General features: G+C 40.5%; 1 protein-coding gene across 1 annotated transcript in view; it reads right to left on the bottom strand.

The window, feature by feature from the left end:
• Positions 1-15,216, bottom strand: part of LNX2 (ligand of numb-protein X 2) — an 89,178-nt gene that overhangs the window by 39,947 nt on the left and 34,015 nt on the right. The window contains exon 2 of the mRNA XM_043891891.1: positions 2,502-3,019. Coding sequence (XP_043747826.1) covers positions 2,502-2,908 — 407 coding nt within the window. The 5' untranslated portion in view covers positions 2,909-3,019. The remainder of the gene's footprint in view (positions 1-2,501; positions 3,020-15,216) is intronic.

Raw genomic sequence — 15,216 nt, 5'->3', positions numbered from 1 at the left:
TTGATCCCTGGGTCGGGAAGATCTCTGGAGAAGGAAATGACAACCCACTCCAGTATTCTTGCTTGGGAAATCCCATAGACAGAGGAGCTTGGTGGACTTGGGGTTGCAAGAGTCAGATATGACTTAGCAACCAAACAACAACAAACAATAGATAACCAGAACACAGATTAACAATTTAATTGAACAAAGGTTAGTTCTAATTTTGATAATCAGTAGTCACTCTTAACTGTTTACATCAAGCAAGTCACCTCACCTTTTCAAATCATTCACCTTTTTCAGTGTTATCTTTCAAAACACAGGTCTAACACACTTTGGAAATGATTAAATTAGTAGCTCAAATATTAATAAGCACACTTGGAAAATGGAACTTTCAATTGGACATAACTGCTTAGCTTTTATCAACCTATAAGTGAAGGGATAGTTTGAAGTTCCCAAGTTTTTACATCATCAACATAACAGTTTGACAGAAAAATTCATGATACTTCAATTACATATTAAATTCTTATATGCATTTTAAGTAAACATTCCTACAATAATTGTGTAATTTTTATCTCACTGCTATCAAAATAATTAACTGAACTGAGAGTCTGTTCAGTTCCTCTAATATCCCAAAACTGATGTTCATAAGAGCCAGAAAAGAAACAATTCCTAATGTTTCTTTCCTAATGAGAGAAAAAGGAAAAGCCTAAAATCTTCAACCTCAGCCACAACTAGGCCTAAACCAAACAGTAGACTCAAAAGTCTGGGGTCAGTTTCCAGGAAGTCTCTGTTATTGTGTTCAGATTCTATGCTTGCTGGTGATCAAAGATAAACAAAAACCTACCACCACATGCATTTTCAAAAGTGTACACATCTATCCCACTCTTAATTCTTTTGTAAATCTTCTCATTCTTTCTCACAAATGTAAATTATTTCTAATGAGTACACCCATTATATAACACTGATATTTAGGACCAGAATGAATACATATTCACGTGTATATCAAACGTTTACCACCACACAGCCGAGAATGGGATTCACTCTGTGTGAGGCCAGCATGGTATGGCAGAACAGTAAGCAGGAACACTGAAGTTCAAGTCTAACCATGCCTTTACCTATCTACAAATCTCTGTGACTCAGTTTCCTGATTTGTAAAGTGAGAGGATGAGCTTAGATTCAACTCTATGATTTCAAGTGTGAGTATAATGACAAGCTGTTCTATACCAGACTTATACTATATTATTTCTAAATCCAGTATCTTACACTAAGCCTTGTTATTCACAATTACTGCAGATTTACACTGCACTAGTGGTTTAACTATGAAATTTAGACATCAATACATTTATTTTGGTCATTTTATGTGATTCTATCTAAGAAGAGGTAAGTTTTAACCCTTCCCAAAGTGTATAAACAATTTTAAAGAACAAGTCTTTTATTAAGGTCAAATGATAAAAACTCACTAAACAATCAGCTGAACAGATTACTTCACCCCTTAAAAAGCCTTTGTTAGTAGAACAAAAACCCCTACTAAAATGTTTCCAACCTCTAGTTCTTGTCCAGTCTAGTTCCTGAAAATAGAATTTTATAAGATTTTAAAGAAGGAAATCATGGATAGAGGCAGACCTCATTTTATTGCACGTCCTTTACTGTGCTTCAAAGATACTCCATTTTTACAAATTGTGGCAGTCCTGTGTGTCATCAGATGATGGCTATTTCTTTCCTAGCAGTAAAGGATTTTCAATCAAGGTGGGTACATTTTTACCTAATGCTGTTGAACCCTTCCTAGAGCACAGCACAGTGTAAACATAACTTTCATAAGCACTCGGAAACCAAAAAGTTGCTGTGACCCACTGTTATGCTCCCTGATGTTCGCTTTATAGCGGTGGTCCGGAACCCAACCCGCAACATCTCTGAGGTGTGCCTGTGCCCATTTCCATGTTGTAGCAATGTCATCATTTTTAACAGCTGCATAGTATCCTGATGCACTGATGTACCACTGTTAAATAATTAGCTTGACCCCAATTTACTGAACTCTGCACAAGGTTGCAATGAACATCTTTATATACAATGTTCCCTCCTTTTAGATTATGTCCCTAGGATGAAGCTAGGTAAGATGATACTGACAGTCAGTTCCAGTTTTGAAACAAACTGTGAAACTGCCTTGCATATCCTGCTACCCATGTGAATATAACAACTTCATATTATACCACCAAAAACACTGATAGGGGGACTTCTCTGGTGGTCCAGTGGCTAAAACTCTGAGCTCCCAATGCAGGGGGCCTGGGTTTGATCCCTGGTCAGGGAACTAGATCCCACATGCTACAACTAAGAGCTGCAATGGATACAACGTGGACACAACTAAGGTCCAACACAGCCAAATAAATAATATTAAAAAAAAAATACTGATAGATATAAAACGATACTTTCTGTCTGTAGGTTTTATATTCATGTTTCCGATTTCTGTCTGCTTGAGCAGCCTTTCCACAAAGCCTGGAGCCACGCTCTCCCTTTCTCTTGCTCACCTGTTCTTAAGATGGCCTTCCAGGTCACAGCGCTGCATCACGTCATGGCACACTGAAGAAAATGGACACGAAACCAACAATTTGTCCAGGAGTTTATGAACCAGAATGCTAGACTTCTTACACGACTTAAAGTGGAGTCTCTTCCGGTCCAGCGGACAGAAATCCTTCTCCTGTAGGAAGTTTCTGAGGCACTTGCAGCAGAAGGTATGTCCGCAGGGGGTGTCCAGCGGCTGCAGCAGAGGCTGAAGGCAGATATGGCAGACCAGGTCGTCATCCACTTCATCCTGGTAATTGTACAGGTGGTTTTCCCGAGTCCAGTGCTGCTGGCCACATTCGAAACACAAAGGATTGAAGGAGGAGGACGAGGTCTGTTCCACAGACCCCATCTCATCACTTGTGGTTCCCATTGTGAATCAACCACAGTTTTGTATCTTCATATGCTGGACTTCCACCAAAGGTTTGGTTTCCTTTACAAGTCAGTGATGCTGTCCTTTAAAACCCAGGCCTGGTTTTCTAGACTAGACAAAGCAAAATAACCAAAAAAGTAATTAATAATCAACATAGATTAAAAGGATCAACATAATATTAGCAGTTAACATTTTAATAAAAATTTTACTAAAAAAAGTTTAGTAAAAAATTAAAATTTAGGTCATGTAATAAATTAGTCATAAAAACATAAAAAAAAGAAATTAACTAATTTGCTTGTTGGCTAAGAAGAATGACTTGCCAAGTTATTGGTAAGAAAAGAATTCAGGATTAAAAGCAGAGAAGTCATATTTATACATGGTGTAATACAGGAATCACATGTTCTACTGACTGAAATCACTCAAGACTTCACTGTTTAATGGTAGTTTTAATGTCAATTAATCTGTACAGTATGCTAACAGTGCAAATTGAGATATATTATATGCAATATGTTTGCATTTGCTATCCCAGTCATGGCTCCCTGTTTCTGATGGATTTTTACACATTTACAGTGCCATCCCAAAGATGGTGTCTTTGGAAGGATAAGTCAGTATCTGTGGAAAAAATGACCTTTGCTCTACACTGTTTAGGAAAAAACGGATTTCAAAATACGTATGTATGATTAGAATATTCTCTCTCTAATACAGATTTTGCCTGTATTGGTAGACATGGCATATATAAATGACATCTCGGCAAACTCCATAAACCTCAATACTGTTATATGCCATTAGGAGAAAAAAAAAACCTGCTATAATTCAATTACACAGATAAGGCACATTATAAATGTCAATCTCAGCTCATATTATTCCACACACCCACTGGTTCTGGCTTACTCAGTGCAGGTGTGTGTGTGTATGTATGTGTGTGTGTGTACATATATGTGTTGCCTCTGAGACTGCAGCCCACTCCAGTGCAGGGCCGGCCAAGAAGGTTCCATACCTCTTGCTACTACAAGACTAGGGGTTAAAAGTTCATCTTCAAAGGCAGTAGCTGTTATTCTGAATATTTACAGACCCTGGTGCCAAACATGCCAAACATGAACAGGGAGAAAGGGGATGTAGGGAGAGGATGGTTAAGAAAGCCCAATGTGAAAACTAAAGGCATTAAAACTTCTAAGGAAGTTGTGCATAGGACACTGTGGGAACACAGAGAAAGTGGAGGAGAACTGGCATCTAACTCAGTTTGGCTTTGTGGCTGCTGGACAGTGGCAGGAATCAGTGGCCAGAGGAGAAAATGGACAAGGGCAGCTCAGCTAAGTCACACCTGGACTGGCACAGCAATTTGGGCACATGAGCAGGTGAAACGGCGAAGGCAAAAAAGGAACTCAGGGTGAGGCAGTCCTGAAACCTGGGGTCCAGTACCAGATGAGAAAGAGCAGACAGCATGTAATGCTGCTGGCATTTGTCTCTGTGATAATTCCCCCCCGATCATCCATATATATGTACATATTAACATATATATATGCTATTAGATTTCTTTGTGGAGTATTTATCAGAAAAACAACATTAACATTTTAAGAGATTTAACAAGAACTGCCATGAACTATGGGGGGATGGAACAAGATTCAGTTGGCATAGCTGACTCAGATCAACTGTGTTTTCAAAAGCAATTTAATAAAATAATAATAGTAGCATGTGATCTTAAACAACCAGGACAGCATTAAGACAGCAAACACTTCTCATATTCTGTAACTCATGGGCCTTATTCTGAGCACCATAACTTTTATCAGTACAAGGTATGTAAGATTGTGGAGAGAAACAAAATTTATCTCAGGCAAACAGACTACTTCAATGTAAGCATTTTAATACAGGATGTCCAGACTCTTGTTTCCTACTCAATTAGCAAGAAAATTCATATATCCCTTGCTCTTCTTGGTTTGTGATAGCATTCATACTAATTTTTTCTCAAGAAAATAAACTGCAATTCTGACCTCCCACATAATGACTAAGGAAGCATTTCTCTTAAGACACTTATATTTTAGTTATTTGCTAAATCTCTAAATAACTTTTAGTTCTTTATTTGTATTTTACCACAAAACCTTTTCATGAGGAAAAATAACACGTTCCCATTTAAATTTCCAAATAACAATTGCATCATCACAGCCAGCTCCGAAATGCATCCATGATACCACGACACGAATGTTAATTGAAAATTTATCACAGGTAAATCACTAACATGCTCATATAAATATGGATTAGAGAGTGAGAAGACCACAGACCCTAGAAAGTTAAGAGTACATATACCCTGGAGCCAGCCTTCGAGGGGTTCAAACCCTTGTTCAGTCACTTACCAGCCCCGTGGCCTGACTAGATTTCTCTGTGGCTGTTTCCCGCTCACAAGAAAATGAGGTTAGTGACGGTGCCGATCTCAGAAGGGGTGATACAAAGAACAAACAGGCACATAACAGGTGCTGTAGAGATATGAGCTCTTACTACTATTAAAGATAAAGGAATAAACGTTCAGACAGATTTTGTGATTTGCCCAAAGCCACACAACTTACAAATACTTAGTAAGAGAGAAAGAAGATAAATCAAGTTCCTTCTTGTTTCAAAAGAACCCAATAGTAATTGGCTACCACCGGTGGCTCTGTGGTAAAGAATCTGCCTGCAATGCAGGAGATGTGGGTTCAATCCCTGGGCGGGAAGATTCCCTGGAAGAGGAAATGGCAACCCACTTCAGTCTTCTTGCCTGGAGAATCCCATGGACAGAGGAGCCTGGTGGACTACAGCGCATAGCATTGCAAAGAGACAGACTTAGCAACTGAACAATGTTAAGTAATTACATGAAAGAGGAAAGGTATCTCATGAAAGTCTTAGTGTATGAATTTTGTGAAGACGAGGGAGCCTGAGCCTGCTTTTCCAACCCCCAGCCCAACTCCTCTCCTTGCAGCCCAGGACTTAATTCTACTTTGGGAGCAAGTCCTTGATAATGGCTCTCACAGAGTTTCACACTGCCATCCCTCACTAACTGTGAGCTCCTCACGACCTGGGCCTCCCACAGGGGTAAGGCTCCGTAAATGTGAGTTACCAACTGAGTAACAAAATGTTTGCTCACTCCTGCTAGTTAGGTGGTTATAAATACACATATACATAAGGAGGATACACCCATGTTTAATTTTGATTTCAGATATTCTATGAGCAGAATCTGAAGTATTAAAATACAAGTCAAATATTAGTTTTAAATACTCTCCAAAATATAATGACAAAATGTTGCAAAATGTGTATCTTCACAAGCTACATTATTTGTATCTAGTATTCCAGGAACACAGTAAACAGAGATCAGTCAGTTCAGTTCAGTCACTCAGTCGCGTCTGACTCTTTGCGACCCCATGAACTGCAGCATGCCAGGGTTCCCCGTCCATCACCAACTCCCGGAGTTCACCCAAACTCATGTCCATTGAGTCGGTGATGCCATCCAACCCTCTCATCCTCTGTTGTCCCCTTCTCCTCCTGCCCTCAATCTTTTCCAGCATCAGGGTCTTTTCAAATGAGTCAGCTCTTCGCATCAGGTAGCCAAAGTATTGAAGTTGCAGCTTCAACATCAGTCCTTCCAATGAATACCCAGGACTGATCTCCTTTAGGATGGACTGGTTGGATCTCCTTGCAGTCCAAGGGACTCTCAAGAGTCTTCTCCAACACCACAGTTCAAAAGCATCAATTCTTCGGCGCTCAGCTTTCTTTACCGTCCAACTCTCACATCCATACATGACCCGTGGAAAAACCATAGCCTTGACTAGACGGACCTTTGTTGACAAAGTAATGTCCCTGCTTTTTAATATGCTGTCTAGGTTGGTCATAACTTTCCTTCTAAGGAGTAAGCGTCTTTTACTTTCATGGCTGAAATCACCATCTGCAGTGAATTTGGAGCCCCCAAGAATAAAGTCAGCCAGTGTTTCCACTGTTTTGCCATCTATTTGCCATGAAGTGATGGGACCAGATGCCATGATCTTAGTTTTCTGAATGTTGAGCTTTAAGCCAACTTTTTCACTCTCCTCTTTCATCAAGAGGCTCTTTAGTTCTTCTTTGCTTTCTGCCATAAGGGTGGTGTCATCTGCATATCTGAGGTTATTGATATTTCTCCCAGCAATCCTGATGCCAGCCTGTGCTTCCTCCAGCCCAGCATCTGTCATGATGTACTCTGCATATAAGTTAAATAAGCAGGGTGACAATATACAGCCTTGACATACTCCTTTTCCTATTTGGAACCAGTCTGTTGTTCCATGTACAGTTCTGACTGCTGCTTCCTGACCTGCATACAGATTTCTCAAGAGGCAGGTCAGGCATTCTGGTATTCCCATCTCTTTCAGAATTTTTCACAGTTTATTGTGATCCACACAGTCAAAGGCTTTGGCATACTCAATACAGCAGAAGTAGATGTTTTTCTGGAATTCTTTTGATTTTTCGATGATCCAGTGATGTTGGCAATTTGATCCATGAACAGTATGAAAAGGCAAAAAGACAGGACACTGAGAGATGAACCCCCCAGATCGGTAGGTGCCCAATACGTTACTGGAGATCAGTGGAGAAATAACTCCAGAAAGAATGAAGGGATGGAGCCAAAGCAAAAACACCACCCAGCTGTGGGTGAGACTGCTGAGAGAAGCAAGGTCTGATGCTGTAAAGAGCAATATTGCATAGGAACCTGGAATGTTAGGTCAATGAATCAAGGCAAATTGGAAGTGGTCAAACAGGAGATGGCAAGAGTGAACGTCAGCATTCTAGGAATCAGCGAACTAAAATCGACTGGAACGGGTCAATTTAATTCAGATGACCATTATATCTACCACTGTGGGCAGGAATCCCTTAGAAGAAATGGAGTAGCCACTATAGTCAACAAAAGAGTCCAAAATGCAGTACTTGGATGCAATCTCAAAAACGACAGAATGATCTCTGTTCGTTTCCAAGGCAAACCATTCAATATCACGGTAATCCAAGTCTATGCCCCGACCAGTAACACTGAAGAAGCTGAAGTTGAATGCTTCTATGAAGACCTACAAGACCTTTTAGAACTAACACCCAAAAAAGATGTCCTTTTCATTATAGGGGAATGGAATGCAAAAGTAGGAAGTCAAGAAACACCTAGAGTAACAGGCAAATTTGGCCTTGGCGTACAGAATGAAGCAGGGCAAAGGCTAACAGAGTTTTGCCAAGAGAAAACACTGGTCATAGCAAACACCCTCTTCCAACAACTCAAGAGAAGACTCTACACATGGACATCACCAGATGGCCAACACCAAAATCAGATTGATTATATTCTTTGCAGTAAACAGATGAATGCTATTAAACTGGCTGGGAATATTACAACACATTTAAACAGCAGTAGAGAGGGAGTTATAAGACTGTTTACCACCCAACTCCAGTCACTATTAACATGATTGCTCTTCCCGGTCTATAAGACAAGACTGTCCTGGTACATCTTAGAAATTCAGATGGAAGGTAGTTTTCAGTTAATCACACTCCCAAACTATGTTATTCAGATCATCTCTCTTACTGTTACTTTTCATTCAGGCTGAAAGGGTCCTCACTGGCCCTAACCTGGGAGATCCAGCCCAGGATAAAAGATGATAAGCTAAGGGTTAGCACCAAAGTATGGTTGGGGCAGGTGGGGGTGGGGGTGGGACAGGACCCAACACATCACTGGTTCCTCTGACTCATCTGAGAAAACCTCTCCTCTCTAAGTCTTAGCTCTGCCTCTACCTCCTGTCAGATCCCATCAGGCTCGTTCTTGTTCTCAGGACCACCGCCTTACCTCCTGTTCCTGCTGTTCCATACACACACCTTCCTCTTAGCAGTTACTACCTTTGTATGCTTGTTTATCTGTCTTTGGGCTTCCCTGGTGACTCAGATGGTAAAGAATCTGCCTGCAATGCAGGAGACCAGAGTCAGGAAGATCCCCTGGAGGAGGAAATGACAACCCACTCCAGTATTCTTGCCTGGAAAATCCCATGGACAGAGAAGCCTGGCAGACTACGGTCCATGGGGCCGCAAACAGTCAGACACAACTGAGTAACTAACACTTTCACATTTTTAGCTGTCTTCTCATCTCTTGGAGGGTAAAGACAATATCTACTTTCTCTCTTGCATTCCCACGGGTTAGCACATACTATGCAATAAAAAAACTGAGACTGAGCCTGAAGTGCAGTCCTGAGACATATTACTTAACTATGTAAATATATGAGAAAACCTTGTACACTAACCTGTGGTACTGCAAGTAGTCAACACACAGGACCCTGCACTATGACCATAAACACACCAGGAATAAGATATTACTAGATACTACTTCCTTTAATCTTCAAAAGTCTGAGGAAAAATTGCCTCTTTTTTTTGGCTTGATGATATCAACACCAGAAAATTTTCTTGTATTGTATATGTTACATATGAGCTTTCATAGCTACCTTTGTATAAAGCTGCGGTTGTCAACCTTTTACACCTAAGGATCCCTTTATCCACGCTGGACAAGTCTGGCTATTTAAAAACAAAACAAAACCAAAACTACCATGCAATCCAGCAACTGCACTCCTGGGCATTTATCTCAAAGAAATGAAAACTTATGTTCGCACAAAAGCGGGTTCAGCCTTATCTGTAATAGACCCAATTCAGAAACCACCCAGGTGACACACCACTGCTTTACTCAGCGGTAAAGAAGAATGAACTACTGACGTGCACACCAGTCCGGATGGACCTTAGAGAATTATGCTGAGTAAGGAACCTGATCTGAAAAGGTTGCATAGTGTATTATTATTCCATGTATATAACATTCTTGAAATGACAATGCAAGTTAATTAAAATGTTTACGTTCATTCATCTGTTAATAAAACAATAAGCCCATTTTTACACATTTTTATGAAAAATAACTTTTTTTCAAAATTAAAGAACACAGTGAGGGGAGGCCCTGTTTATGCAGCATGTATTTTGCTTATCTGGAGTCTTGGGTCTGTTTCTTTCAATCTGCTGTGAATTCACCTGTCAAGTTTCCTCTGGAAACTCTACTGGACCCTCATGAGAGAGAGTGAGAGTGAAAAGGGAAGGAAACATCTTAGTGTTCCTAGGAAAACAGTTTTGACCTTGTGGACCCGCTGAACACAGGGCGTCCTGGGTCACATGTGGACACGCAGCACAGAGCACTGAAGGGTTCTGACACCCTCTTCTACAAGAAGAGGTCCCAGTTGGCAACCAACACAACTTTTTAAAAAGACAAAAACTGAAAAAGACAAGATGTGGAGGTGAGCGCATGCTGGAGAAGTCTGCCTGTCCTGGAATGGAGCTCTCTCCCCAGAGCCTTCTACTCTAAAAACGTGTCTCTGGATATTTCCCTGTAGGTACGGAATACTTAGCAAATTCTATGAGACCCTTACAGAAAGTCTATTCTTCAATTAATTAAAATTTATTTCCTGCTCCAAGACATGAGGAAAAACTCAAATACCAGTTTCTAACAATTCCACATCTATAATTTATAATTCTCTCGTCTAAATAAGTGATTCAGCACACTCAGCGATATGCCTCCTTTTTCCTTTTTATGAAGTAGAAATATCTGAAAAAACATTTTAAAATTCTTAAGATGCTACTTGTAGTTAGATGTACCCTATTTAGTAAGCTAGAAAATTAATAAGCTAAGAAAAAAATGCTGGAGGCTATGAAACTTAGGCTCTGAATTCCATGCCAGCTGGGTAATTAGGTCACTATACAATTCATTTTCATTCACCACATGTTTATCCAGAGTCTCTTAGGTGCTGGTATTACAGAGATATTCTGGTATCTTGGCTTCTTGTCTGTGTACTACCAGCTATGCTTAAAGAGTAACTGACCATACACATACACACACGCATGGAGTTTAAATCTAGCTCCATCATTCTCATGATTTTATATTTTTTATACACAATAAAATACTTACTGATACGTTGTATATCTTCTGGTCCTGACAACTGTTATTGTTCTTCGATAACTTTAATAGTCTCTTAAGTATTTTATAAAAAGGAGGTTAAATTGTGACTGCCAAAGACGGCAAATTTCAAACATCCTTCTGCCTTTAGTTCTTCTAATTTTGAACCACTAAGCTACAATGAAAACTTTTTTTTCTAATGCAAAAACCAAACCGATTACCTACACAATTCCTGTAGGCTCAGAGAGTTATACTTCTAAAAATTATACTAAATGTTACCTTAGAGTAATTTTAAAACAGAATTGACATAAAACTATTTCAAAAAGGAAACACACCATATGGAACACTAAACATTTCCATACAGGAAAGACACACTCCCACGACACGTGACGGCTTCGCAGCAGAGATCAGCACCAGCTGACCAGGATGGTCGCCTAACATCTTAAAGACATCACAAATTCAGGAGAGTCACACGCTATAGAAATGACATGGTGGGGGTGTATGAGGGGAAGCAGTTTGCATAGGTTTAGCTTTATTGCATGTGATGTTTACCAGCTGGATATAGTTTATACTTCTTTATTATGACATTCAAAATCACTGTGGATGGTGACTAGTCACCAAATTAAAAGACGCTTGCTCCTAGGATACAACAAACCTAGACAGCACATTAAATCACTTTGCTGTTAAAGGTCCATAAAGTCAAAGCTATGGTTTTTCCAGTAATCATGTCTGGATATTAGAGTTAGACCATAAAGAAGGCTGAGCATTGAAGAACTGATGCCTTAAAACTATGGTGTTGGAGAAGACTCTTGAGAGTCCCTTGGACTGCAAGGAGATCCAACCAGTCCATCCTAAAGGAGATCAGTCCTGGGTGTTCATTGGAAGGACTGATGTTGAAGCTGCAACTTCAATACTTTGACCACCTGATGCGAAGAGCTGACTCATTTGAAAAGACCCTGATGCTGGGAAAGACTGAGGGCAGAAGAGAGGGGATGACAGAGGATAAAATGGTTAGATAGCATCACTGACTGAATGGACATGAATTTGAACAAAGTCCAGGAGGCAGTGAAGGACAGGAAGCCTGGTGTGCTGCAGTCCATGGGGTTGCAAAGAGTCAGACGTAACTGAGCAACTGAACAACAATATGACATTCAAAGGCAAATGTTCTAATTTTAATAAATTAAATTATTTTCTTCTAAAGGGTGAAAACTTTTATCTTCTTGCACACTAAGTTTAGAAAACATTTGTTTTCAAGTGATTGATAAAATTCTTATTTTCCAGGTCTTTTCAATTTCTAATTTCTGTAAGTGTAGATCAGAATTCCTCCACTAACTCCATGATCCAAGGAAGCCAAGGGCATCAGAAAGAGGACTGCTGTAGGTTCAAAATCTGGCTCCACCCGCCAATCACTAGCAACCATAACGTGGCACATCAATGAGAAGTTTATAAACCTCAACTTCCTCATGTTAGAAATAGTATCTTGCTTACGGCACAGGATTACTATGAGACTAAAAATGTTACACTGCCAGAAAACCCTCTCACAGACCACAAGGCACTGTAACACAAACTTCTGAGTAGATTAAGGCCTGAAAGGGACAATGCAGATAAGAGCAGACAGCTGGCTGCTGGGTGGCCCAGGCTCCTTCCACTAGACTGGTCACAGGAGGCCAGCATCTGATGCTCAGCTCTGAGACCAGCAGCCAGGCTGTGCGGCTCAGCCCTCCTCCTCTCTAGCCTTCCCCTCTCTCTCCCTACAGACCAGTGGGCCACACCAGACAGACTCTAGGTTACCTACAGGTCCCTCATTCCATGATTCCAGAAATGTGCTTGAGCACACATTTGTTCCCAAAGGACAAACATTTTTCTTTACTATTATCCAGTGCTGTAATTACTATAAAGATGACTTAAATCCAAAGCTTATCAGGAGAGGTTTTTTTTGAGTTTCTTTTTTGTTTTTGATTTTTATTTTTATAGTATCTTCTTATCTCCTGACCTCAAAGTTTCTCTTTTTGCAGATAAGTCTATGTACAAGAAAGGAGGGCTAGATATAGAACTCTCCCTATGTTTATAGATATCTAAACATATAGATATCTCCCTATGTTTATTATGGTGCTACAACGTCCGATGCTACAGTGCTGTAAGACAAAAGTAACTTCTTCCTGGCTCCCAGAAAAATGCCATTTAGGAGATGCAGGTACATCTATCTGAAGGACTAATACAGTTAGCTTGTCTTTTTTTTTTTTTTTTTAAGACAAACATAGGTTAATTGTCAGTAGTTTAAACAGATGGTTTTAGATGGCAGATTTTGCTCCAGAGTTAATCTTATATTTTTCCATTAAAGAAACATCCGCAGCTACAGAAGAAGGACAAACTCTTCAGCCTTACTTCCTTCAATAAATGCAAAGAAATCAGCAAGACACTTAGTCCTCTGTGATCAAGCCCACACAATAAAATAAATGAAGTGGAACTAAATCACAGTCAGGATAGGTTTTACGGTGGTGTTATTACTAATAATTAAGAGTCCCAGGTTTCATTATCTTAACTGTGAGCAAGATATAAGAAATTTAAATGCTCCAGCTTTCTAAGCTCATTTAGGGACATTGATAATTAAAAGAATAGATACTATTTAATATGCTCAGTTTGTCCCAGCTATCCAGTTATAATTCAATACATGTAAGAATGATCAGCTCAAGGCCAGACTGGGTCCAGACTTTGGACCAGACTCAAAGGACCATCACTGAGTGGCCAGATCTGGTACTCTCTCAGGACCAGGTGACATGCCATGGTGTCAGGCGCAGGGACCACAGCCTTGCTGGACTTGGTGTGTATCCAGAATGACTCTCGTGTGTTCCCGAAGGTCATTCTAAATGATTAAAACGAGTTCTTTGAGTTAAACACAGTTCTAATACTGAGAAAAATCAAAAGGGATATCTTCATGTGATGAGAGTCGTGGTCCAGGCTCACCTGTGTCACAGATAAAACCACCCTCCAAAGTACAACTGCCTACGTCCTATGACGGGAAATGTCTGTGCTATAAAGCCAGAAACTGTTAAGGGGCTGTGCTGTGTTAGGATGATCAACAATGCACCCTAAATTACATTAGCTTCCCAAGTTTCAGAAACGGAGTCAAACAAAATCCCAGGTTTTACATGTTATGTGGTTATTAGCTGCCTTTCTGACATTTCCAGTAGGAAACTTTAACAAACAAAATATTCAAAAGCAAACTAATTACTCACCTCCATCTCCCTAACCTTCAATCCCAACCTCCTTTTCAATCTCCCATCCTCCCTCCTTTCCACCCCTCCATCCATCTGTCTGTCTGTCCAGGAGTTACCAAGAATCTTCTATGAGCCAGGCACTGTTCTAGGGCCAGGCATTCAGCCCTGAACAAAAACAAAAATCCCTTCCCTTGTGAAGTTTACATCCTGGGTGGGGGCTGGGGAGAAGACAGACAACACACACAAAATGAATAAAATACTGGGAGAAGGAGGGCTTTTTAAACAGGGTGATCAGGGAAAAACTCACTATGAAGGTGACACCTGAGTTAACACCACAAGGACGTAACTAGAAAGCCACATAGTTAATATCTGGTATAGAATATTTATTACAGACATAAACATTCTACACCAGATACTAACTACGTGGCTTGTTAATAGTAAGGATAAAGGCCCCGAGCTGACAAGGTGCCTGGTATGTCCAGGGAAGTCAGGAGGCCCGTGTGGATGAGAGACACAAGCAGGGAGAAGGAAATGCAGCAGACCCTGACACAGGCTCACTTTTCCTTTTCCTTTGGGTTAGGATCCTCACAGGATCGCTCTGGTTGCTATGCTGAGAATAATCTGAAAGGACCAGAGGCAGAAGCAAGCAGGAACCTACTAAAATACTCTAAGCAGTGGACTGAACCAGGGTGGGAGTGGGAAGTGACCCAATTCTGGATTTACTTTGAAGGCAGATTGCTATGATTTGCTGATGAATAAAATGTGTGTATGGGCTGCTGGCGGCAGAAGTCAAGGATGACGCCAAGGCTTTCGGCCTGAACTGGAAAGACAGAATTTTAATACATCTGACATGGGAAAGGCTGTAAAAGAGTAGGTTTAATGGGTATGGCCAAATTCAAACAGGTTCTATTAGAAATGCCTGTTAGACCTCTAAGTAGACACACAAAGAAGGCAGTTAAGTACACAAGTCCAGTTCAAGCAAGAGGACTGGGCTGGTGATATAAATTTAGGAAGCATCAGTGTGTAGATGGTACAGAAAGCCATTCAACTGGGAAAGATCACCAATGAGAAATGGATTAGTGTAAGAGATGGGGCCTGAGGACTGGGCCATGGAGCATGTTCCGTATGGCGAGGCCTGGGAGAGAGGGAGGGAC

This window comes from Cervus elaphus, chromosome 30, assembly GCF_910594005.1.
Source record: "Cervus elaphus chromosome 30, mCerEla1.1, whole genome shotgun sequence".
NCBI lineage: Eukaryota > Metazoa > Chordata > Mammalia > Artiodactyla > Cervidae > Cervus > Cervus elaphus.
Note: the sequence above shows the minus strand (reverse complement) of the source record. Positions and strands in the feature narration are given on the sequence as shown.